The following is a 27,068-nucleotide window of genomic DNA, read 5'->3' as shown; positions in this document are numbered from 1 at the left end:
TGCTAAGGAAAAGTTCATCAAAGTATGGGAGAGCCACCAGAACACATTTTCAGCATAGCTGTTACAGTATTCATCTGAGCAGATGAAGAGCTGTGTGAATCTGTGCTCTGCATTAGGGAAAGAATAGGTGTGATTTAGGATGCCCAGTTTAGAAGAGAGCTCTAAGAGTTAGGGTGTCTGATATTTATGTTTAACTCTGTGCTTCCTGTATGAATCATTTAGTTTATAACCATTTACATATGGCAGCAGAGAGGCCTTCAATAGCTTGGAAGTTAAAAGATGCGTACGTGTGTTAGAGTGAATTTCTATTTACAGAGTGGAAACAAACTACTTTTAAACTCTCTTGTCAGCACTATCTGAGAATACTTTTATTAGCCTATGGTTAGAGAATTTTCTGGACTGAGGCAGTGAGAGGAACTGAATGTGGCCTTCTGATTTCTCTACAGCTAGGTGATAAATACCATCTTCATAGTTGCACAATGTATTTGCACCAAGTTCATGGACAGTATGTTACTTGTTCTATTTCATCTAAGTTGTTTGTTGGTGGGGGTGGCATCAGTCCAGGTTCATTGCTAGAGTTCTCATCAAACAAGACGTAGGAGTAAAAGAAGAGAAAGGAACAAGCAAGGCTGTGGTATGTCTTAAAGGTTAAGTTATAGATAACTCCTTAAAGAGCCAGTTTTCCCATGCATTTTATCATGGGACAAGGAGATTAGGGTATGTCAAGTGATGAAGAGGGAAAGGGTAAAATGAAGCTCTGAATTTGATCTGCTCAAGCAGAGGTTGCATTTTTCAAAGGTTGGCTTAAGGAAGGAAAAAATACAGCTACTCACGTAATACCTGAAAGAGAGACAGCTTACTCTGGGAGGACACATGATATTAATTACAGCTAATATGAGTGCTTTTTTACCTTTTCAACAGGAGGGGGAAAAAAAAGATTTTTCTTTTTAGGAAACCTTGGTTTATTTTGTTGAACAAGAATATATAGCTTATGTAAAAAAAAAGCCAAACCCAAACACCTGCACTGGAATGAGTATTCTGTGAGAGGTTGATAATACAGCTATAAACACACTTGGCAGATGTTTGACTTCTGGGTTGTTTTGTTCTGGGACCTGAGGTACAAATGCATTTTGTAGTGCTAATGAAGTCTTGGATCAGAGCAAAAATAATACCTTGGAGCTGTTCTTAGCAGCTGTTGATGCAGAAAATGTGCAGTGTGGAACTCGGTTTCAGTTCCTTTTTTGGTATTCCCTGAGCTGGAATTGAAGGCATGCCGTCTTGTCCATTCTGCTGCTGTGCGACCCTGCGGTCACCGTAATCAGTGGCTTGGGAGATGAGCGACTGGAGCGGGAGCGATTGGCGGGGGAGCAATTTCCCGGAGTACATCTGTGTCGGGCACAGGCAGCTAAAGCAGTCATGTGTGCGCAGGCTCTGATCTCTGGGGAGGTTCATTACAGGGTCTCGTACAAGGGCATTCTCTGCTTCTGCACATCAGCATGGAAGAAGCTCGTCAAGGGAAGAAAATGCAACGTGTATGTAAATAGCAGCTGTGTAATAATGGCTTGAATATGATTCGATGCAAGTGATATTTAGCAGCTGTGGCTCAGAATTGTGTGCTACCTTAGACTCATTAGTTGTGGAAGAAATTTTTGAAAGATTTGAAGAAATTTCTGTATTAGGGAAGATATTTGCTGTGTTGTTAGAATTGCTTAATTGTAGTAAGCTTAATTCAGAAAGAAAATGTACTATTAGAATTGTGACAGTATGCTACCAGACTTTGAGATTGGTTGAGTGTTTTGGATTGGGTTCTTTTTTTTTTTTGGCATTATTTTGAGTCTGCCTTTTATAATTTGAAGGTTATCAACCGTGGGTTTGCTTGATTCTGTGCAAGTATAGCAGGGATGTTTCTGCTAGAGAATCTTGAAATAGCCAGTTAACTGTTCCTTTTTGACAAAAAAGGGGAAAATGAACTTAATGAGCTGTGTACCTGTAGTGAAGTGTTTGTGGAGATAACATTTTCTTCAGACCTCAGTGGCACTGATAAAAACTCAATTTGTGGGGATTTGTACAATGAATTCTAATATTAGTTTTACAAGCTATTTCTTAGCCATTGTATGGGTTGTCATTACCACTGCCATGTAACTGCAGTGCAGTGTGTAACAGGGATTACTGCTTTAAAAGTTTCTTGGAAACTAAAATCTATGGGATGGAATTTTCCTAAGGTGTAAAACTCTAAAGATCCCTGAATTACTTTATATATGACACCTAAATTTTCTATTCCCTTGTGTGATCATAAGAAAGAGTTTGATTAAGATGTGTTAAAGTGCATCAGATTGTAGTGGCCTTACGTTTGTCATTGTGGTGCTACTTTCGGCTTTGGGCACAGAACTCTATTAAGCATGCATATGCCTAGAAGACTAGGCAAAGATAAGAGGTGACTAGTTGTAAACAGGATAGTACTTCTGCTTTTTTTACCTATAATTTCAGGAATTATCTTAATTACATTTAAGTGAATGGAGAGATGGATTTTTTTTTTGAATGAAATTTAGTACTGTGAGGCAGTGATAAAATACAACTTCGTAAAATAGCTACTATAATATTAGGTATGCAATTTGATATCTTGTGTTGGATTGGTGACAGTATTTGCTAAGTTTATGCACGGTGGTGCATTTTCTGGCTTGCAGAATACTCAGGCTGAATTCAAATGGGCTTCTCATTTTAATAAAATACTCACCTGCACCTTAGTCATACTTTGCTAGGAATCAAGCCATCTCTTTTTCTTGTGCTTATTCTAACCCAGTTTTTTTGATGAATTGCTGTGGTGTGCCATGGTTGATAGGCATTCACAATTGTGACCAGTCTTTTTGTGGCATTATGTTTCCTTTCTGACTTTTTTGTCACAATTTAATTTTCTCTTGTGATTAACACAAACACTTGGTTTACTGTCCAAAGACATGTTTAGTTTTTCTGGGATGGGACATGGCCTCTCTTCCACGTTGTGCTGCTCAGTGTGACCCTGGCTGGAGTAAGGCCTGCTAGAACCGAGATAAAACTACTTACAAACATTAGATTTCGACGGTGCAAGAAGCAAAACATTAGTGTGTTTAGAACTGCTTTTTTTCCTGAAAGTTGCTTGGGTTTTGTGGTGTTGAAGTAGCACACATATACATATTTAGTGCCCTCCACATACATTTTTCTAAAATTAAAAGTACTATGAAACTTCTGGAGAGTCTGACTGAAGTCTGTTGATGTCTTTTGGACATACTTGTCCAAACAAGGTTTGTAAAGCTGCTGTGTTTTTATTGTAAGTCTTCTAGAAGCAGATTGGTCAGAGGTATTTAGTAAGGTAAGCTGAACAGTTAATTAGAGGATTAGTAGGCTAAAAAAACTTCTAAGTATCCCTAACCTCTTCCATTATAGTTATGGTTTTACTGAAATAAATCTAAATGTCACGCCTTCCTGCGAGGCTCTGAGTGTAGCTTAGGAGGGGCTGTCATTTACAGGTGGGGATGCTCTTGTAAAATAGGAGTTGTACACACACAGGTGAAATTCACAGGAAATGGGGGGATGTGTGGTGACACCAAAGTCATTGAACTGAACTAGAATAATTCCTGTAGTACTTGAGCAATACCCTGTACTAAGATAGTAGGGGAAAAAAACTATGGAAAGCAGCTGTTCCTGTGCAAAGGAGACCATAGAAAATACAACTAAGGGGGAATCCATCAACAGTATGCTTCCTATTTTAAACCTGGCAAGTGTTCTGTTTGTGAATTATTATTAATTGTGCTCTCATCTGTATATATTTAGAGGGCAAGGCCAGCTAAAAATTGTACGATGACAAAATGAGACAGGGCTCATTTATATGTGGTGCATTTTTCCTTGGCTGTTAGGTTGATGTGCTTGATTTAGAACTGGTAGTGTTTCATCACTCTGGCAACTTCTGACGATACAGTATTGCTGTGCAGAGACTGTGCCCAAAGAACGGACTTCAAATGCATCTATAGGACCACTTGTGCAGTTCAGCTAAAGTTGAACAATTTGATAGGCTGCCTAATACCTTCACCTACTGTTATTTAGAAAGAAGTTGGAATTTTTTTTTTTTTTGTATCCTGGTTGTCCTTCAAGGAGGCAGCAACTACAGATGCCTGTCCTCCTGCCTACTGTGGGCTCATCTTACCTCTGGTTTAAAAGCAGAATCAGTCTGAAAGAGAAGTAAATTAATATATTTAGAACTTATCAAATGCTGCTGTTAGTTGTTCCTGCAGGTAAACCAAGTCTACAAGCCCTTGCTGTTTACTCACTTTTAGCTAAGGCTGCTTGGTGCTGTGTGTGGGTAGCAGTAGGAGACCTATGGGGTGGACCTTATGCTTGCCTGAAGTAGAGTGATTGTCATTCAACTCTGCATACAGCATTCAGATATTACCTTAACAAATACACTTTTTCTGGTTTCTTTTCGTTCCCTTATAGGGTTGCTATCCCTGGTAGACTTAATCTCCTAATTTTGTGGGTCTACAACACTGGTCTTTTCTGCTTTTTACTTCCCGAAGCATTAGTTATTATTAACTTGCAGCTCTGGGAGGATGAATGGATAGAGAGGGGGTTGTATGTGCATTCTGTAAATTTGTGATGCATTTATTTCCTGACTACATGGAGTATTATGTGTGCCTAGAACAGAAATGCAGACTTTTGAAATAGACCACTTAGGAAATGTGGCTCTGAAAATTAATTCTGAATTACCCTGTGGGCTCTAAATTACTCTGAACAATATATTTCAGTACCTGTGCAACAAAACAAGTAAGTTTGTTCATCTATTTTTGAAAAAGGTCAGTTTTAAAATATTTTATATATGCGGACACACATACCTGGATACATTTGCAAGGTGAGGTTGTGTAGTTTCTCTTTGGTTATCTTTGAGATATATGGTCAAAATAAAGGTTTTAATGCCTTTTTGTAGCCAAACCTTAATTTTGGAAGCAGAGCAATATCAACAATCTTATGTTAATTAGTTTTTTGGTTTCTTTCTGTCACTGGACTTTTTTTGATGGCTGTCATATCTATCTCCTGAATGTACATCCCACAAAGGAGGGGTGATAATAAAACAAGAGTCCTGCTTTGGCTATGCTTCCGAAGGTCAAGCCAACGTTGACACTGATCCAGTTTGCACAGGGCCTCTCCTGTTGTATCTTCTTGCAGACAGCATGTTGATGGATGGTTTGATCCAGCTGACCTGCTCCTATGTACTTACTGGTGGTGAAAGAAGGAAGAACTGATGTGAAAGGCAAAATGCACTGTGCACAAGTGCTCATATGCTGTTGATCTTGGTAAATCAGTGTGCTACAATGGTTCGCCAGTTGGCTCTGTAGGCAGGGTGTGTTCCTGTTTTGAGAGGAATGGTTTGTTGGTGCCACATTCCAGTCTAAGAGCAATATTCTGTCTGCCAGATCTCTTGTGCTTACAAAAGTAGGGATTTATCCATGGGTTCTTGTGGGAATGAGAGGGGAGCTGCTTGCTTTCTCTTCAAGCCAAAGAGTTTGAGATACAGTTACAGTCACAAAGCAGTATGTAGGACCACTGGGATGGTACGGGCAGTTATATTAGAATACTATTAAAATGATAAGTGTTAAATTGTTGGCCAGGGGCAGATATATAAAGGAAAAACATAGATATGAGTGTGGTTCTCCCTCCCCATCCTGAGTTGGAGTTAGTTTTTGTTGGTTGGTTTTTATGCTGGGTTTTTGGTTTTGGTTTTTTTATCTACTTCACTAAATGCTGCAGTGAAGCTTCTTTGTAGCATGAAAGTAATTTTTGTAGTGTGAATGTGATTTTTTTGGGGGGGTGGGGGCAGGGAAGGGTGATGGTGTTTGTGGAGGTTCTTTTGTTTGTTTGTGCCCTCTCTTGAGCCCTACTTACTTACTTCCATGAGCACTGATACAGTCCCTTCTGGTGCTGCAAATCACTCCCTAATTCTGCTGGGGAAGAACTTTAGTCTGAGGAAATGTAAATGGAGCACATAAACATTGACTTAGCTAAGTAATGGTCTTAAATGTTGATCTCAAATTATTCTTAACACAGTTACTGTGTTGCTTATAGATTTCAAAGGTTTACAGTTAGCTGTATCAGCTATTTATGATCACTGTCTATCACCAGAATGATTTGATTGAACTGTATTTCAAGTACCTTAGAAATGTGCTTCTAGCAAGTTGTCTGTCTTGGAAGTGGTTATTCAGTAATGCACTTTGGCAGCATGCCTGTCTGAAAGTGTGTGACTGCACAAGGTTAAGTGAGTTGCATGGTGAGAAGTGCTTGCAGGGGTGACAGTGGAAACTTGCTATTGGATTTAATACTCCATGCGTCATCTTCATGCTAGTCCTTGAGACTGTGGCCACCACATACTGCTGGAGATTGTCAGTTCTTCCAGACTCAGGGCTTTCCATAAAAATTCATGTAATTTAGGATTGACTCTTTATTCAGTACTAGTTTAAAAAAATGTGTGGCATTTATGTGGTAGATACCAAAAGTGTCCTGAACTAAATGATAGCAAATGTTTGAGAAGGTAAATAAGTAGTGTTAACAATTTCTGGTACTTAGTTTTCTGCAAGGGGGAATTACTCTTTTCTTATGGACTGAGAAAAGACATTTGAAAACGAGAGGTGGCAAGAGGAGTCCTACTGGGAGTCTGCTGGAGCACTGAGTATTTGAAAGTCTTGTCTGATCTATAACAGTTGGAAAGGGATTGAATTTTCATGCTGAGGAGAGGTAGAAGGCTGAGAAGATAGATTCTAGTGTATCCAGGCACCTCTAGCTGATTATGAAGGTATTACTGGAGTTTGTTTCTGCAGTATGTTTATGAGTATCCAGAAATCTGGTGTTAGGAAAAAGTGCACTTAGTGTGTCTTAATACAATTTGCTAGACTTCTTATTTTTTTTTCCTTGGAAACACTCTGGATTTGTTCTGTTTTTATAAATTACCTTCTGCTTAAAAAAAAAAACAAACAAACCGAAGGTGAAAGCTTAATCTCTCCCTAGGGCACCTTGGTTGCTGCTTATGTTGGGTTTTTTCGCCCTTTCTCAATTGTTCTGTCTTTTGACTGAAAATGAAAGTTACATTCTAAATTAGTCTTGAATTTTACTTTGTCTTGTCTACATCAGCTGTATTTGGGCATCTGTAGGATTGTCCTGTGTAAAGTTTCACATGTAGTGAATGATAAACTGCCCAGGATTATTTGCTTTAAGCTCCAACAGGGAGCCTAAAACAGGGAAGTTGACAAAATTTCCACAATCCCTACTGTTTATGTAAAAAGTTCAGAAAGTACACAAGAGAACTGAAATGGCAACTGTAAAATTTTCCCTCCCTTCAGTGTCTTTAACTGACATGATAGATCATTTATAATTACTGGAAATCTATGCCCTACAGGCTATATTTTTAACCAGGAAAATGTTGTAGTTTGGAATTACTTTATAATGTATATCAGTATTTTTGATTTTTTTACCTGAGCTAAGGCAACAGTATCTCATACTGGCATTTGCTCTTGGCATCATGAGACAGATATGTTAAAATGATGCCTTGTGTTTTTCTGAACAAAGGTTGTAAATTATATGCTTCCTTCATATATGATATTTGAGGTTGTTAGTGGTCTATTCTTGGAAGAGTCTTTGCATATGTTGAGTACTTTGAGATAGTGACAGAAGGGTTTGCAAGGGCACACATGCCTTCCTGTAATCTAATCTTAAAAGACATGTTACTTTCATGTGATATGGTTTTTGAAGGCTGCTTCTGTATGTATGAGTTTGGCAGAGTATCTCTTTTACTAAAGCGAGAGTGATAAAAATTAATAATGTGATATAGGGCACACAGCAAATCCAGTTTCAAAATGTTATTGGGAGATGAAAATTTTCCTTTTGTGTATATTTTTCACAGTGTGTATGCAGTTTTCTGCTGGTATGCAGTTGTTTCTACCATCTGGAGAAAGACTCTTTCTTCCTTTGTTGCTCAAAAACGATGTGTTTGGCAAGATTTCAAGTGTCCTAAAAGGACTGCTGGGGATGGGTGTGTTTAGGTACAGGATTTTTCAGGAGTCTGTGGCTGTAACCATGAAGCTGATTGTAGAACAAGTTTTGATAGCAGTTTTCCTATTACTATTTTTTTTTTCCTACTCAGATATAAAAAACCATTCAAGGTAGGTCAAAGGATTTGTAATTCTTCCATCTGCTTCCATCTCTACTTGGAGTTTTATGGTAACGTGCATACTGTGTGTATCTGTTTCTGTGAGCAGGAGTGTATAACAGTATGCTCAATTTTGGTGTGTAGGAGACAGGAATATACTATTTCCCCCCATACTCCCTTCCCATCTTATTACCATGACACTTGAAAAATTTCTACCACTTTTTTATTAACAGGTCCTTGGAAATGTTTACAGTCTTGCCCAACAGACATCGCCTCAATTTTTAAAATTGTAACTCTGGAGGGGAGAGAGTTCTGATTTTTCTAACCTATTTGCAAAATTCTACTGTCACTACAATGCAGCAGTAGTGACAAAGTTAGCTTACTTTGTAATGCCTTTCTTGAAAATCCTGTTTTCAGGGACACAGCTCAGAATTGACTTGTATTTAGTTTTCAGAGATTTATTCTGCCACATGCGACTCTTTCCTCTTGTGTTTTTGTTTATTTACATAGTGCCAGCTGCTTTTAGTTTGTTGTGGTCTAGCTGCATCTAACCTTTTTTTGAACCTCATCAGAATTTTTTTCCCAGCATATGGTGCTTGTCATCTTCGTATTCTTTAATCTTCTTTCCTCAGTAGTTAAACCTTTTTTTTGTGTATATGCACACAATATACTATAATAAAGATATTTTTTTTGTTAAGATCAAGGAGGTCTGTGTTCAAAAAAAATTTTTTTTGTAAGTGGGAGTTAATACAGGGTGTTTTAGCTTGGTACCTGTTACACACAGGTATGTTGTTTTTCATCCCGGCCACTTCTCCTGTGAGGTGACAAACTTGTTCTATATATAAAGCAATTGCATAATTCTAAGACCAAAGTTTAGGTGAATGTCAACCCTGTTAGGGTTCTCAGTTTCTGTAAGACTCCTGATTTAGGCTTCTGTTTTTCCCTCATGAACCCATTATCACAGATCCTCTGTGGATTGATGTAAATTCATCAAACCATTGTATGTATATGCTGCTAGAAGCTGTGATCAAACAGATAAACTTGTGGTGGATCTGGCTGTCTTATGGCTGCAAGAGAAGTCACTTTGGTGAGCTGATCCAATGGGAAATTAATCAAATTGTTATAAAAAAGCTAAAGAAACCCCCCAAACAAACAGCAGAGAAACCATACTGTTTCTAAAGTGCTTTTTATCTGATTTCATGATGGTTAGGTCTGACTTAAGGAAAAAAGTGTGTGCCCAAGGGAGCAGAAAGATCAGGGACAGCAATCTTTAACATTTAGCCTTGCCCTTATATTTGGATGTGAAACTGCCCTTAGGCAGTTGTTCTTTTGGAGAACCAGCTCTATCGGGAGGCTGTAAATTGTCAGCTATGAAAAGTGGACTCTATTCTTAAGGAATGCAAAGGCATTACTTTAAGAAATGCAACTTTAATGTTGTTTTGATGTTAAGTCTGAGATGGGCTTGAGATTTCTACTACTCAGTTGCTTCATTTTCGTCAAGACTGAGCAAAAGGCAGTTTTAAGGCCTTAATGCTTTAGTGATGTGCTAACTATGATTAGAGGATGTGTTCAGAGATAAGCCTATATCTATTTCAAATATTGCACATTATGAGTGGTGTGGTTTCAGTAGTAATGGAAGCTGAAAAGGTCTGCTGGAAGCTGCTGCTTTTTAACTTTGTGGGTAAAAAAGCCCCGGTGAATTAGGTTAACAAGCTGGTTGTTGAAAACTGAATGAAGCAGTTATTTTGATAATATTTTGATAATTCCAGAACTGTTGGTCTAGGAAAGACCTTAGGTTGGATAACCTAACCTTTTTGCTACCCTTTTGTTAAAAAAGCTTCTTATTTGTGGTGGAAAATCTCACACAGGAATTACCCCCTAAAGAGAAGAGCTTGAGATCTCTCAATATTAACTTCTGTATCTTTTTATAAATTTACCAGTTACTTTATTAGTAGATTGATTGCTGTTGAATAAAAAGCTAAAAGAATACTGCACTATTGTATAACACTTTTTTATCAAAGTGTTGATACAATGAAATCCAAGAGCATTGCAGAAGGAAATTTTATGATATTTAGCCTGTCTGTTGATTTACTCCCTTTTCCTTCGATGCTGGGTAATTTTTTTTTTAAAATTGGATGGGTAAGTTTTCAGTGATGACGTACTATTTCAGAACATATTTAGGAATTTAGGAAAAAAGTAGTTCTATTTAGTTGTAACTTAAACTTGTGTCTTGTTTCTTCAGGGTCATGATGAAGAAGCTGTTGTGGATATGGGCAAAATCAGCTCTACTATCAATACAAATTTTGAGAAAGAAGAACTAGAGAGTAAGTTTGTGGTGGTTTTGTGTTTGCTTCACATGCCTTTTTTGCCTAGGGAGAAAAGATGAATTTTCTTTGCTAAAAGGAATCAAAATTTTATGGCTATCATGAAATTCTGGGAGTTAAACTGGTGAAAGGCAGAGGTGACCTGCCCTGTTTTGTCTCTGTGCATGTTGGTAAATATACACAGTTCTAGTCTCTCTTAAAAAAAAAAAAAAAAAAAAAAATTGAAGATTTCCAAGGAAAGCTTGCTTCTTAGACTTAGGTTTGAAAAAATTATTCCTGTTGGTAAGTAATTTTCCAGCATGAATGATGTCACGTTCTGCAGAATGAAAAGTCAGGAAACAGGGGTCATGAGGGAGATGTTTGTTTTCTTTTCTGAAAGTTAAGTATCCTTGTGATTGTGGTCATGTACTTCAGATAGTGAGAGTCTGAACAGAGATGTAACTGTCCTTCTGGTTCCATAGCAAACTGTATGTTCCACCATCTGCTGTCAGTAAAGCATAATGGTAGTCTTCATTATTTAACTTGGGATCCCACATTTAGCAATGATTTAGTTTAACGTAGCAGAATGTAAAATTAGATATTTCATCTAAGACATGACTTTTTTTCTTGAAAATAAATTAATTTGGGATGAGGATTCATGGATGCTACTTAATGAACAAGGAAAAGATTAGGGAGATCCAGTGCTAAGGTCTTCATTATTTGCCTTTCACATGGAATGCTCTGAAGCTTAATTAACATTTGCAGAATTCAAGAAGGCAGTAGATGCACTGAGTTGTACTGACTCTTACTGCTTCAGCACACTAAAAAACCATAATGGCAGCAGTTTCTGGCTAAGAAAAGTTGGTTTAGGTTGCTGTGATGTTTTTCTCACACTGTGGTATAACAGGAGACAGATTAAAGTTGTTTGCTGCTGTTGCAGTCATGCTCTTGATCTGTTCCCTTCATTCTATTACTGTTTTCTGTCTTGTGCTAACACTTCTGTTGGCCTGACAAAACCAGAAGCCCAGCTAGGTCTGTTAGCCATTGGAAAGTTTAACAGTCTGACAAAGGAAAATGGTCAAGATCTCAGCTGTTGAGCGCCCAAAATGCCACACAGGTGGATGTGTGCCGGAGCTGAGCAGAGGAAGGAAGCATGGATGTGAGGCTGACAGATGCAGCAGTGGAGGCTGTGACAATGCTGGTTTAGATGGGGTTCTGCTGTAGGGAAACCACTGCCTTGGCTGTTTCTGCAGTTGAATCTTCAGTGGAGATTTAAGCTGTCTCCTCCTCCTTAATTTCTTTCTCTTGCTTTTCTCGGGAGATGACCCAGAAAAAGTGTGTGTATGTTTTGCAAGGAGGCAGGGGTTAAGGGGAAGCAGGCATCCAGCTGGAGTAGTGTTTGAGGCAGCAGCCTTAGCAGCTGTAATGCCTCGACCACAAAGAATGACATGGGAATGTGCAGCCAGATAGCTTCCCCAGTCCTTTCAGAGCACATTCTTGTAGGAGTGCTTCAGCTCGTACAGTGCTGCAGTTAATCAAGATACTAGGTGGGAAGGCAGGGGGGCTTAGACTGCGTGAGGCAATTTAAGCACTTGGATGACTGCTCTGGAAAATACCCCTTTCTCACCTATAGCCGAAGAGTAAATTAAGGTGAAATGTAGACTGCTATCTAATGAACATTTGAGTGAACATAAGCGCTTTTGAAAGACGAAGTTGAGATCTTACTGTCCTCATGTTGTTCTTAGCCATGCACCTTATCTTTTCTTTCACTCCTTCACTCATTTTGGAGTGGCCCAGTGTTTGTATCTCAATGCAAAAGGGGGCTGGCTATACAGAGGTTTAACATATAACTAATAAGAAGTGTCTGACCAAAAAGAAAAGTAATGTTTTCCAGTAGTATTATCACATATGTGATAATACTACTTATATAATATACTTCACATATGTGAAGCTGTATATAGGTACACATTTTCTCACATAAATAGGAATTATTCTTGGTGTTCATGTGTATTTTTTAATATCTTGTATGTTTGTAAGATTTTTTTTATTGATAGAATGGAGCAAGGGAAGGACACCATATCATTTGACTTTTATCAAAGTGAAAACTGTTCCAAAGTAAGAACAAAACGTTTTTTCTTTCCTTTATGAAAAGAGAAAAAGGTATGTAAGTGTGATTGTTCAACTCATATAGTTGCCTTCTCGGAGATTCTTCAAACTCAGGATGTTCTAGAGGATAAATTTATGTGACCTTATAGCTCTGTTTAAGAGTTCATTATTTATAAGCTATTATGATGAAAGTAGGTATGTGGAATTTTCAGGTTTTGTTTCTAATTCTGGTATCAAAATCCTACAAGGGGAGAATTGAGATTGTTGGCTGCAAGCAGTAAAGCAATTCCAACTGGCATTATTTTTTATTTCTGACATGAATATTTTCTTGTAGGCTTGGGAAGTCCTGTACTAAAGCATTAGGTAATGGAAGTGTTTTAGGACTTTAAACTATCTCAGTCTAGTCTTTCAGTATGTGTTTCTGGTGACTTGAAAAGGAGTACTAGGAATTTTGAACCTTTACCAGAAGTATGTATTGATGTACTTTGAAGGAGAGTCAGCAAGCAGTGAATTGAGTTCAGCTCTGGTGTGAAGCACCACAATTTTAAAGCCCACATGGAAAGGTGATACTTAACCTCTTTAAAGTATGTACAAACAAATGTTGATATGTTTGATACAGTAGAAGGCATAATTTTGCTCTTAATTTTACTCCCCTTAGTAATAGGGAAGATGTCTTGGTGTAATAGGCAGGATGTCTTGGCGTTGTCAGTTTCTTGGTGGTGTATGTTCTGGAAATTTTGTGATGAAATTTTAATGGAAAGAGAAACAAATGCTGAAGGGGAAAATAGATTTTGGTCTTGGAGCTTCTCAAGCTCTGCTTTCTATTTATGGTGGCTGACAGAGTGTGGTACCTGTCTGGAGTGACAGTGTTTAGGTTAGGAAGGTTAGGCACAGGCTGCTTGTTTTGTAACACTCTTCCCATAAAAGAGGAATGGTTAGAGATGGTAAACTGCAATTGTGGGCAGACTGTGTGTGTACTAAATAAAGGTACTGCACTTTACTGAAGCTGTAAGACCTTATTTTGAATTAACAAATGTCAGTTTACAGAAGAGCTAGAAAAGGGAAAATAACATCTTAAAATAACCTTTTTTAAGAGCACCTAATGTTCTTAACCTGATGCCAGGTTCTTTGAGCTGCAGTGAATGAGAGTAATAACAAAGTAATGCAAGAGTTGAAATAAGGCAAGAATATTGATGGCAGAGGTATTTAATGTGATCTTGTAAAAGGTATTTTCTGTTAAATGATGTTTATGGAAAACTTGACTTGGACTGGCTTGATACTACAAGCTTTCATCTTTTAAAATGTGTACTTTTCAACCTTGATTTGAGGATACATTTGCTGGATACGGTGTAAGGGAAAAGGGATACATTCTGTTACTCTAGCAGGCATAACAAAGATAAGCAGTTTACACATAACAGGGGTTTTGTTCCAGAAACAATCTTGAGGTCAGGAATGTGTGTCTTGGTAGACTAGTTTTCTGTGGCATAAATCCAAGCACCAGCTTTCAAGAATTACAGTGGTTTAATAGCTATCTACTCTCACATTATCCTGTGGCAGGTGTAAGTAATGTTTAGATTTTAAGTGGCCCTATTATCTCTTATACCTTGATGAGCCTTAATTTTAGAAAAGAACTGTGGTTTTCACTTAATCTTAGTTGACAAGGACAAGTAATCAAATAATCCTGTATTTTTTCTCCCCTTAGGTGAATATTGTGTATCTAAGTAGGAGACTTGCTGTAAAAGTGCTTCACAATTTGAAGCTTTTTTAAAGTGTTTGACATAAACTGTGTCCTAATGATTTTTTCCACATACTTCTTTTATTTAAGAGAACAATATGTAATGTTTTTGTTCTGACTGCACCAGAAATTTTATAAAAAGACAGCTAACTGCAAACTATAATAGTTTTATCATCTGAAACACACATAAAATTATTATTTAAATAATATGGTCATAAAACTGAAGTTCTACCAAACAGCACAAACCAAAACTTGCAGTAAACTTGGTAGTCCCGATCATTCAAATATCAGATTTTTTAGATGTGGCAGAAGAGACTACTTTATTCTGCAACCTATTACTTCTTGATGACTTTCCATAACCTTTACCTTTTTTTATTCCCTTAAAAATAAATTGTTCCAAAAATTGACTAAACTTGTGCTTTGTTGGATATTAGAACTGTTTCTGAATGGATGATTTCTCTGTTTACAGTTTACTGAAAGCTAGTGTTTCATTGCAGTTCAAACTTTTTAAGTTTACCTTTTATTTAATTTACAAAATAAATAAAAAAGGAGAGAGTTCGACTTTTTCTCCAGAATGCTTCTGTGAAGCACGATTCCTTCTGTAAATATCAATAGATGGATTTGGCAAACCAATCCATTAAAGCACTTATATAAAAGAGGGGTGTGATCAAATTTGTTATGAGAATGTATTTGTGACCCATTGATGGAGTCAGAAAATTTTCATTTCAGAAGTTTCTTATTAAATATTTTACAAGAACAGTGTTAGAATGTGGAAGCCTTGTGACTTTACCAGGGGGATGGGAACTGATGATCTTTAAGATCCATTGCAACCCAAAACATTCTGTGGTTTTATGTTGTGTTTAGTGGACAAAGGGCTAGTCTTGAATGTTAATGGAACTTCCACTTGAATTGCTTATTTCTAGGTTTTCTCTTCTCCAACAGAAACAACTCTTTGAAATTACCTTGTATGTGTATCCTTTTTCTTCAGCTCTGCTGCAGAGATGTGCTGGCCCAAGGATCCTCAGCTTGGATAAAGTGTGGGGCCCAGCTCTGGTCTGGCTTGGCTGTGCAGTGCAGGGATAGCTTGTCCTCCCTCCCACCCCTACCAAGGGCTGGCTCCTTTCCCTGGCGAGGGAGATGGGTGCTGGCAGTGTGCCACAGGTGGAGGTCTGTGCCAGAATCCCTGTGTGGCACTGCCACCCAGCACTAAGCTTTTCCTACTACTGTTTTTACCTGCATGTCTAATATAGTTAGTTGCTGATAATGCCTTCCTGAATGTTGTTGATTGTGTCTAATAGAAGTATTCAGTGCATTTTTCTCTATGATTACCCCAATGAACTCATTTGGTTTTAAGTCAGAAAAAAATCACTTCTGTGTATAATGAGAAATCTGGCATTTACTGTTTCTGTCGGTATAATATGCCAGTCGTTGTCACATAGTGAGAAAACAATCTTCCTGAACGCTTTACGGTGCTGTACTAACCATGGTTTGGGATTGTGTTTCTCAGTTTTAGCAATTCAAGTGTAAAGGGTGTATTCTTAGGCCTAATTGCTAGGAGCAGCAGGAGATGTCAGAGTACAGCCCAGGTTGTGTACTGGATTCTAAAATACACTGTACTGGGGAGAATTTTTGTGTTTCAGTCATGGCATGCAGCTATCCTGTGAAAGAATTTTCTTTACTTCTTTCTGCAGGTTCGGTTAGCAAATTTTACCTCAAATGTTTAATTCTGAGAGCAAGAGATAGCTTTAGTTAAGTAGTTCCTTTAACAAGAAGAATTCTTGGTAATTAAAGGACTTCTTAGTAGTCAGTTGATATGTGGAAAACCAAGATTATATTAAATTTTATATTTAATTTTGATACATTAATTCTGTAGAAAATTATTTGACTCTTCCTTGGGAATGTGCATGAGAAGTTTGTAAAATAAGTGAAAAATGCTGTTTGTTCTGAAATATTTAGTTTCTTTCTTATGTCAGGATTTTCAGTATCAATACTAATTTGTGCATTTAGTTGTATCCTTCAGAAATAGGGCATTATTTTTAATTAGAAAATTAGCATAGCAGAAGTATTTTTTGTGAATTACTGACTTGAGGGATTTTTCATTATAAATAAAGAAGGGGATGTGTGTGTGTAGAGGCATTGTTCTTGTTCCTTAAGTTTTACCAAAACAAAGAATATTTGGAGAAGTCCTATGGGCTCTGAAATTTTTAAGAGCAAGAAAAGACACATTTGTTCTCACTCTTATTTCTTCCATCCACCTACTTTTTCCCATTTTTGTGCTTCTACCTTCAGAGCAGTATTGTGACAGAAAAGGTCACAAGAAGTTGTGCTTGTACTTGTAGATTGCATTGAGCTTATTTTTGTGCATACAAGTACTCTCTGTGATGTAAGGGAAATTAATACTAAGGAATGAGATACTGTGTTCCAGATCTTTCCTACTAGGGTAATGCATTTGGAGAAGTGAGTTAAGACATCAAACAGCTGCATTTCTTCCCTGTTTTTTGATCTTAAGGAATGGATTAGGATCTCTCTTGCATATACTCTGTTTTTTTCATACTGGAATACTCCATGCTAGAATGAGATAGATTATGATATTATTTGATTAAAAAAGGCTTCTGTATAGAATCAATTATCCATCTTCATATTATTATTTGAAGATTTTCAGAAAAAACAGTAATTTTTGTCACAAAGTTTTACTCTTCAGCAGACTCGAGAGCTTATTGGGAAGATGGGGTCACGCTGGTACATTGTTGAAAGGATGAGGGGGATAATATAACATGCTATATTGGAAGTAATAGTTGGATTTAGGATGTTAGGTTTTTTTTTTTTTCAGGTAATATTGCTGTAGGTTGGTATAGGTTGCCTAAATAGGCTGTAGAATATATATCCTTAAATTTACTAAAAGGATGGGTGTTATCCTAATTAAACTGATCAAAACCATGGCTTCAGCTTTGAAGTTGGCTGTACTTTGAGCAAGGTTGGACCAGGTAGCTCACCTCCAGATGGTCCTTACATGCGTCATTAATATATGATTGCTCTTAGTTCAAATTTCTAAGTAACAGGTTTTGAGAATCCACATAGATACAAACTTGATTTCCTTTGCTTTTCCTTGTTAAGATGGAGAACAATGTCCTTCTTTCTATGAAGCTTTAAAGGCAAAGAAAAGAGAAGGTTCTGTGTGAAAAGAGAAGGCTTAGTGACATCAGGGCATTTTTGTTAATCTCACTCAGACATCAGAAATCTTCTATTACCATTTTCATAGGAGCTGTGGGGAGAAAACAGGAAATGTAGAGCATTTTTTTTCTGTAAATGTTATAGAACTTTGCCCAAACTGGCTTTTGGAGTGAGACCAACCATGTGATCGGAGATCAGCCATGTGATGGAGACACGTTTCAAGATCCTAACACTTAAGTTTATTTCATATTGATAAAGGCCTTAAGTAGTAAATACTCTCAGTGGATTTGAACAGCTAAGCTTGGATAAAGTCATGTTGGATTAAAATGAGCAATCATCTCTTGAGATTTATATTACTAAATTTAGTATTGGGCAGTCTACTAATTCTATTGATTATTGGTTTATAGTAATTCTGTAAGAAGCTTTGTTTGAAAGTGGTACTGTGCTACAGACATTTACGTGAATAAATCTTTGAAGGTCACATAAAGTATCTTTTGAACTTCTAAACACAATATTCAAGTAAATTTTGTGTCCCTTGTAAAAATAACACCTGATGCTTGAATCACAGCCTTTTTAGAGTTAAATTTCTTTCCATTGCTTTCACTGATGATGTATTAATTTTATATTAATTGCCTTTCTTGAAGGTCTGGTTTTTTATTTTGTTTAGGTTTGTTTTTTTGGCCAAGCAAAAATTTCCTAAAAAGTATCATAACTTGTTTCACCCAATTCACTGGGAATGAAGGAGAAAAAAAATGGGTATGGTTTTGTTTCATTTTGCTTTTCCTTGTAAATTATATTTAGAAGTAAAGCTGTATCTGTCTATCTGCAAACATTATTAATCTGATCTGAATAATGAAACTTAAGGAAATGCAGACCTACTCAGTGCAGTTATCTTATTTTTAGAAGGCTTCTCAATGCTTTGCTTTGTTGAGTTAGAATCAAAGTTAAGCTTGTCTAATTTTTTGTTATGTAATTTTGGCTCACTTTTGGAGTTGAGTGTGTCTGTAACATGGTTTTGGGTAATTGTGACAGTATACTCATCAGCAGTAGTTTCAGATTTTCTAGACAGTAGTTGAAATGTCTTTATGACTAAGATATCAGAATGAAGGCCCCTTTTCCTAAAGAACAGTCAGTGCACTCATAAGCTTCTGTATGCTGTGGGTAAATTTTTCTTGGTTAGTCTATTGTACTGTCACCCTCACTGCTTGCTCTGAAAAACATTTCAGAGACTTTTTGTCAACATCGGGTTTTTTCTTAAACTCATTCTGATGGAATTGCGTTGGATTGTGATTTATTTTACTTTATAAATGCTGAAAATCATTTACTTATTGACATTTCATATTAGTCCTAAAATACCATTGCAGATGTCTGAACACTTTGCACACACAGAAGTGTTCTGGGGAAGGTATTCTTGGCTTACATTTGCCTGCAAGACGGTGTCTACGTGAGGAAATAGTCTCACAGTAGTGGCTTTTGGGCAGTGTGGGCTGAAGGGCAGGATAGTAACCCATGACTAGACTAGTTCCTGTCTCTGTGAGACCCTCACTTGTTTGGGTAGCAAGAAGGTGCTTCCTTTAAATCTTCCTTTTGGAGTGGAACAGCAATATCAAATGTTGTAGATTGTGGACTGACCATCTGGGCTACTAACTTGGCAGGGTGTCCTTGAGGCATCTATGAGGCACCTGGACACGATTCTGTGGTTCTGTGATAGTAAAAGCCATTTGCTGTGGACAGTTTGTTTAAAAACGTCTTCTGTTTGTTGCTTATTTCAGCTCAGTTTTCCGTAGCTTTTACCTGTGTCTTTGCAGCATATCTGCTCTCCCTTTTCTACTGGAAAAAAAAAAAAAAAAGTTCTGTCACAGTACAATTAGGTAAAAGTAGATGGACTCATCATTTCCTCCTCTCCTCCATGCAGCAGCATGGTCTTTGACTATGGAAATGGTCACACTATTACAAATGCCAGTTTTTGCACTAGAAAGGTATATTATTAAAATGGAGATCCTTGGAAAATTTGTGAGGATTTTTGTCTCTTATTTGTGCGAACAGCAAGGGACCAAAATGTGGAAGTCCTTGTTTCTCAGGGAGTAAAATCCTGAACAGTTTCAGATTTCTTCAAGGTTATTTTTTTGGTTGTGTTTTGGTTTTTTTTACTGCAGTGATCAAAACACATGCTTAAAACAGTCCTATTAACAATGCTAAAACAAGTAATTATATAAAATGCTCTATTACTATAAGTGCGCTAGAGTTTCTCTTAGGAAGAAACAGTTCCTGCAAAACAATCCATCACTTTGGCACCAAATATAACTGTTCAAGTGTATATATAAACTGTAGTTTGGTACCTGCTAACTGAATATATAAAATAAAACAGAAATCCTAACATGCATAGTAACAGCACTTGCAGTGAGTGGTGGCTCACTCAGTTGCAGCTTTGAGTGGAATGTGGTGAGTAATGGGGTTATTTTTGAACCTCCTACTTTTGCGTTCCCTATGCATAAGATTATTGTATCATGATGGCCATCAGCAACATGACCATTGTTAATGATGCCCCCGATCACATTATATACCAAGTGCAGTGATTTATAGGTGTCATATTGGCATTAATTTCTCTGGGAATTGCATTGTGCATAGCAGTCATGGAGGGCAGAGGTCAGGCTGACGGGCAGGGACTGGGTATTGTTGGAAGAAACTCACAAAAGACAAGTCTCTCTCTATAAATAGGGCTGATGAGTGCTTCAAGAGATTAATCTCTTTTCCACTCTTACATGGAAACAAATAGCTTTTAATATGCTTAATTTCAGATTTGGTCATAGTGCCAGTCAGTCAACTCTAATTAAACTAGTGTTGGAAGTGTGTCAAGAATTGTATACTGTTATGTGAAAAGAAATCTTTGACCAAATTAATTAAATGTTGAACACTTGTGTTAGTAATGATTTTTGTGTGTGTTTTTAGTCATGTAGCACTGTAAAAATACATGAAACTTCTATAAAGCCATATCTTTTTGAGCTTAGGGATTCTTGTTTTGGGAAATAAGCTTGACATCTTACCACTTTTTGTTTCTTTAAAGCTCTATAATCACCAGGAATCTTCAACATCTTTATGTGTGCTAGGCACACCCATATGTATGTGTGTGTATGTGTAGTCACAATTTCTAGGGCTTGCCTGCATAATGTAAATTTGCTGAATTTGCATCTGTGTAATAGCTGGAAGACCACTTCCTTTTCCTTTGGTTAATGTCAGTCTTCTATAATAACTCTTCAACACCATGAAACAGAGTATTTAGTGTTATAGCTAATTTGCCTCTTCCTGCGATTGTTTGTTTAAATAGCAATGAAAAGCCTATTGTATATGCTATCTCCATTACAGGAGACATGGTAGTAATATGTTCACAACAGTCAGTTGATTGATATCTTTTGCCAAGATGTTGATGTTAGTATTGTCTTGATGTCAAAGGTCAAAGGAAAAAGCAAGATGTTGAAAGTACATGTCTTAAAGAGCAGTATGCATTAATTTGAGGATGTGCTTCTAAATTTATTAAAATGTTCTAGAATAGGAAAAAACCCACCCCAGCATCTCTGGAAGTTATTTGAAGTGTTGACATACATTTCAGAATAGGAGTTCCTTTTATGTTCCTGATACTAAGTTAATGCTGTAATTGAACATCAGTTTCACCTTAAGGTGTTATGCGCTACTTGAGAAAATAGTGGCAGCTCTTTCAAGGACAGAGAACTACTTGCAGACTCTAAATGAAGGGTAATTTCTTGATGAAGTTAATAAGCTGAACCAGGAGATTATTTTGTCATTCTTACAACTGTCCTGATGTGAATCCCTACAAAAAAGAGGACCAAAATGTCATTTCTCTGCCTTGGCCTTGTGTTTATAAAGTAGCTTCTTTCAGTGTTACAGGTCAATATTGTACTTCTGTATTATTTGTTTCACAACTGAATTTTTAAACTAAATAAGAATATGACCTAATTTATCAGAGAAATGAGTTTAGCACTAGTTCCTTGACACCCTGGAAGGACAGAAAGGAAATGGGTATGTCAGTTCACTAAAGGTAATTTTGTCAAGTGCTTTTGGATTGCTGTTTCTTTAACCCATTGCCTTTAGATGCTAAGTTTGGGCAGTAGATAATTTTTTTGTTTACGTGTGTCCTTTTAAACTTCCTTGAAAAGGCCACAGAGCTGTGTATATTGGAGTTCACGTCCCACTTGGCAAGCCAGGCCGTCGACGGCATAGACATCGTGGGCACAAGCACCACAGAAGAAAAAAAGACAAAGAAACTGATAGAGAGGATGGCAGAGAATCTCCATCATATGGTAAGAAGTTTGTGTGTGTTTTTCATGTCTCTTGAAAATAAACTTGTAGTAGCTACTCTGTGCTTAAATGCTGTTTGTTTTGTGCTATTTCTTTTATTCTTGCTGTAATTAATGCCTTTTTGTGTACAGTCAGACATGGATTTTGTGGTTGTGTTTTATCTAAGTCAGGAGCTGTTGGACTGGGTCCAGCTGTCTGCATGAATGTTCAGCAGCCTGCACTGAATAGGTTAGACTAGAGCTTTGTAATGCTCTCCTGTAGCATGAAAATCTGTGTTATTTAAATTGGACACCTTTTTTCAGATTGTGTAGTCGTGTATGCTTGTTCCTCTGATTTTTGAAACTAAGCATGTAGCTGTGAAAACAGCATTTGCCATGGTAATTTGATCAATGATCTTATTTTATTTAAATATTTACTTCAGCCTTCTTGCTGTCTGTTAGTGAAGAATTGCACTGCCTCATAAGTTTTTGGTTTGGATCACAAACTGTGCCCCCCCCCAGCTATTATCCTCAAGAGAGGACAATTTTGTCATACCATTCTCTGAAATGAAATTATTTGGCAGTATACTTAAGTTTTTCTTCAAGACCCGAAGTCCACTTTAATTCCTAAACAGCCATGAATGAGCAGATTATGGTGCAGTGTTTGAATTTAAGTGTGGACACCATGCTGTTCACTATTACCTTTCAATGACTAGCAGCATGTTCTGTGTGACGCCAGTACCTGAAACAAAGGAGTTTTCAAATGGAAATGCTCTGACAAATCTTGGTTTCAACCATCTTCAAGGCCTCCCCTCCAAAATTATTATGATGGGCATCATGTTTGTAGAGTCTTGCTGTACAGCTTTTGAAGAAACAAGTGATATTAAATTGACAGAAATTCACTTCTCTGTTCCAGTTGTTTCTGTATACTATATGCACAGAGATGGGCAGGATTTTGGTGCGTGTTGGTTTTGGGATAGAAACAATCTGCTATAGTGAATAATGAATATTACTTGCATTCAAGAGCACATTTCAGAATGAATCTACTAGATCGTGGTATATAACAGAACAGAAATGCTAAAATAAAACTTAATTTAGAATAAACTTTTTTATTAATTCCGATCTTGTTTAAATCTAAAAGGCCATCTTCCTTCTACAGTAGAAGCCTACAGTTGTATATTCTTATCTAACAACTGTCAGAGTGATGTTTCAGTGAACAAAGTTAAGATTTTTAAAACTTGAGAAGATGAAAAAAAATTAAAATTCAGGTGTACCTGGATTCTCTATCTCTGACCTTCCTTGAGATAATACTGCAATTAGGACATTTATTGTACCCTTGTAACTTCAATCTTTGTATAAGTATTAAAAGCATCTCTAAAATTATGTGGTTTAATTGGTGGGTTTTTTTTTTTTAAGTTTTGCTCATATTAATTGAAATCCAGTACTTACTTGATCAATAAGGATATTTTAGTTTTAGCAAGTTATTGAGCCCTTTCCACTAGGCACTATACTATGAGTAGTTAAAATATTTTCTGGACACTTCAGCTACATAGTTTTCTACTTTCCTATGCTAATTTATACATACTGCTCCAACCATGCAATGTAAAAATTTTATCCTACATAAATAGCAACAGACTACAGAAAAGTCTGCTGCTCTAACAGTCAGTACCTGGCTACTCACTGATGACTGTCCTGAGCTGTGGCTTGGGCAGCTGATCTGTTTCCATCAGCCTGTTTTGTTTTAACTTTTTCTTCTTTAGTGTCTTGTGTCATGATGGTATTAATTATTTTGTTCTCAAAATGAAAATAAGGTTTCTAGTGTTTTGGTATATTCTGCTGTTTTTTTTTTTTTTTTTTTTTTTTAACTAAATTTACTCTTGATGTTAATTTTCATATTCGCAATCTATAGAAGAGCTAAGAACAGTTGATTAAGTTTCATAAACATGGATTTCCAGATGTTTTGTTTTCAGAAACAGTGCGAAGTTTTCAGAGAGCCTTCTTTTAAAGATATGTTTATGTTTCTTTTGTTCCTCTTCCCTCTTAAAGAGGATGTTGTACTGCACATTTCTAGCTGAGGGCAGGAGATTTTATTGTTAGGTAATGTTTCTTATTTCCTAGAAGTATGAATTCTTCTAATCATTTAGTTTCTCCTTTTCTTCAAGACACACCATCCCAACGAGTGCAGTTTATCTTGGGTACTGAAGATGATGATGAACACATTCCTCATGATCTTTTCACTGAAATGGATGAACTTTGCTTCAGGGATGGAGAAGAATATGAATGGAGAGAAACTGCTAGGTATGTTTGGAGTAGGTGGTTTTAAGGTATATCTTATAGTAATTTTATTTCGAAGAATTGCAAACCAGGTTTGGCTTAAGAATCTTCACTATCCGTAGGAGTTGTTTACTCAATTCTTGCACAGCAACCCAAAACTTAAGTTATTGTCAAACTCTGGAAAAATCAATATTGTTTTCAAAAGACCCTCTCTCTTCACTAAAACTGATCATACTGAACATTTTGAAAGGTAGCAGCTTATCAAGTTATAAATATGGGTGTTCATGCATGGAGTGTGGTATTTTCAATCTCAGAAACCTCTTTGGTAAGTTATTGCCAATATATTAGTATCATTTTTTTTCAGACATAGAAAAAATTGGGTATTATGTTTTTTCTTGGGTAGTATTTGATTAGTTTTTGGCAAATTGCGTGCCTGACCATTACAGGATGCCATTATTGGTTTTGACGCTTACTAGTTTACTAGCTTCCTTCTACCTGTGCATTGTGATGAATTCTTCTGCATTCAGTACTTCCAGCCACCTTGTTCCATGTTAAATTTTGTAGAAATTCAATTTGTATAATGCCTGTGAGTGGGAATCCAGATCAGTTTATAGTTTGACATGTTAATATTGCCTAGTTCTTAAAAGTCTGACTTAGCAGCCTTAGGAGACTTGAACATGCTGTGTGGTATGTTTCAGACAGCTTTCTAATCCTAAAATACTAATGAAATCAAGATGCAAGTCAAGTAATAAGGCAGACAGCCATATTCTTCACAAGAACATGTGAATAGATAGATCAAGCCAAAAGAAACAAAATGGGGAAAAAAACCAAACCAGCTGAGTGTGGTTATTTAATCAACTGGGCTGTCTGAGAAAATGGAAGCTGGTATGATTTCATGGGATTTTCTGTTTTATGTCATGCCTAAGCCACATGGAAGAGTGGGATTGCTTGCCAAATTTTCTTTCCAGGAGAAATATAAATGTGTACATGTGAATGCATTTCAGGTGGCTGAAGTTTGAAGAGGATGTTGAAGATGGCGGTGATCGATGGAGCAAGCCTTATGTAGCGACTCTGTCTCTGCACAGTCTCTTTGAACTGCGGAGCTGTATTCTTAACGGGACAGTCATGTTGGACATGAGAGCAAACACACTTGATGAGATAGCAGGTTGCAGCAAAAATTTTTAAAAATACTTTATTCCTAAATTTTGATCTATAACTTGAGGTGGTCTTGGTGATGTCTATGTTCTTGAAAATACTATGTTGAAGAAACAGGTATGTGCATGCTTGCAGCACTTTTCTTGAGCTGGTTGAGAGTAGCTGGTCCTACAAACATCACTTACAAAACATGATGCTGGATGAGTAGGAGCTCCATAGTATGTACTTGAGGATGAGGCCCAGAACTTGCCTTTATGTTCTAATCCCTTAGTGTGTTCTGTCTTTGTTTCTACAGATGAATTGTAAATATCTGCCAGAACATTTTAGGAGTTATTTGTGCACCTTAGTACCATAATTATTAATCATATTTTGGCTGATGTTAACTTGATGCCATTAGTGCAGTTGGTTGTTGCACATCTGGTATTTTTTCACCTTTATAAGAGGTGAGCAGAAATAAATGCTGTACATGTTGTTTGACCTACTAATCACATGGTCATTTTGGATACAACACAGGCAACGTTGAAGACTTTCATAGATATGTAAAAATATATAGATACATGTACATATATATATATATATATATATATACACACACACATATACATACACATATATATACACACAAGTTATGTATGTCTGCTTGCTCCTAAATGAATTTAGAATTAGTTCTACATAATTTTCCTGGTATCTCTTGTTACGGGTACCACGCAGTGGAATGCCTTCTCAGGAATCATATTAGACTTAGGGTTGACCAACATATGTGTGAAGGACAAAGTGTTTTGGCCTTAAAAACTTCGGCAGTACTTGAAATGTTTTCTTGTTTTGAAATCCTGAAATTCACTCAGGAAATTGGTATTCTCTTCCGGTTTTTCTGACTTACTGAGCAAGAGTGTTGAATACATCTTTGTAAATGTAATGTTTTGATTTATAATTTTTATCTTTAGTAATTGAATTTAGCAATAATCTTAATAAATAAGGAAAAGTAGTTGCTTAATTTCATGTAACTAGCACTCTGCATAGTGGGCACTTGAGTTCCAACTAGTTTACCTTCAGAGATTGCGTGAATTTGTTTCAAGTTAATTTTAGGTGCCATTGTGAAGCATGTGGCTAGCAGTGCTTGGTATACATGTGTGCTGCCTTTTTTCCAGGAGTCAGCAATACCCAATAGGTAATATTGTTTGTTACTCATAACAGGAGAGGGAGGGTGGCAGGTTTCCTTTTGAGAACCTGTAATAAGTGGCTGTGTGTTACCAGTCATCCCAGAAAGAAGCTGCACTGTACTGACAGGCACGTCACTGCATTTTATTCTGTTAGTGAGGGCAGATTCCTACCCTGAGCCCTAACATTTTTCATTCTGAGAAGTTCTGTGCAATTTCAGTTTAACAATGCAGTTAAGTATTGATACATTAGTTAAAACTGGGAAAATATATTTAGAAATTTGTCACATAGGTTTGTGTTGCTTTGTGCAGGTTGAGATCTTTTATGAATTTGTTTTATATTTTTTATTATTTAAAAAAAATGGACCTCTAAGAAACACAGTAGATACTTTCCCTGATATGTAGGCTTTATTTCCTGGTGTGAGCATACTGGTGAGATGCCCTTTTGAAACTTTGTTGTTTGACAGATGAGTAGTTAGTTTTAGATTATATACCTAGGTTTTGTTTCATACTTCCTCTTCTAAAGCATGTGAATCACACGAAGTTCGGTGAAGAATCTCAGTAGAGCACCTGAAGATGACAGGAGTTGTATAATTAATCTCATTCTATAGCAACTTTTATGTAGTTGAATATACTTTTAAAAGTAGGGAATACCAGGTTAAGACTGTTATAAGTCTGTTTTCCTTTGTGTTTGTCTTTGTGTACTCACTG

General features: G+C 36.8%; 1 protein-coding gene across 13 annotated transcripts in view; it reads left to right on the top strand.

Moving 5' to 3' along the window:
- SLC4A7 (solute carrier family 4 member 7) overlaps positions 1-27,068 on the top strand; it is a 92,993-nt gene that overhangs the window by 25,178 nt on the left and 40,747 nt on the right. For 12 of the 13 annotated variants that reach the window (XR_012054584.1, XR_012054583.1, XM_030264999.4 and 9 more), the window contains exons 2-5: positions 10,407-10,488; positions 21,652-21,795; positions 23,934-24,069; positions 25,050-25,210. Coding sequence is in view for 11 of the 13 variants with exons in the window: in XM_030264999.4 (XP_030120859.2) it covers positions 10,407-10,488; positions 21,652-21,795; positions 23,934-24,069; positions 25,050-25,210 (523 nt within the window). In the remaining 2 variants the exon portion in view is untranslated. Of the gene's footprint in view, positions 1-1,327; positions 1,533-10,406; positions 10,489-21,651; positions 21,796-23,933; positions 24,070-25,049; positions 25,211-27,068 lie in introns of those variants that run through there. The other variant, XM_030264992.4, reaches the window with a different exon arrangement.

Source organism: Taeniopygia guttata, chromosome 2 (genome assembly GCF_048771995.1).
Source record: "Taeniopygia guttata chromosome 2, bTaeGut7.mat, whole genome shotgun sequence".
Classification (NCBI taxonomy): domain Eukaryota; kingdom Metazoa; phylum Chordata; class Aves; order Passeriformes; family Estrildidae; genus Taeniopygia; species Taeniopygia guttata.
The sequence above is the reverse complement of the archived record's forward strand: the minus strand, read 5'-3'. Positions and strand labels throughout refer to the sequence as shown.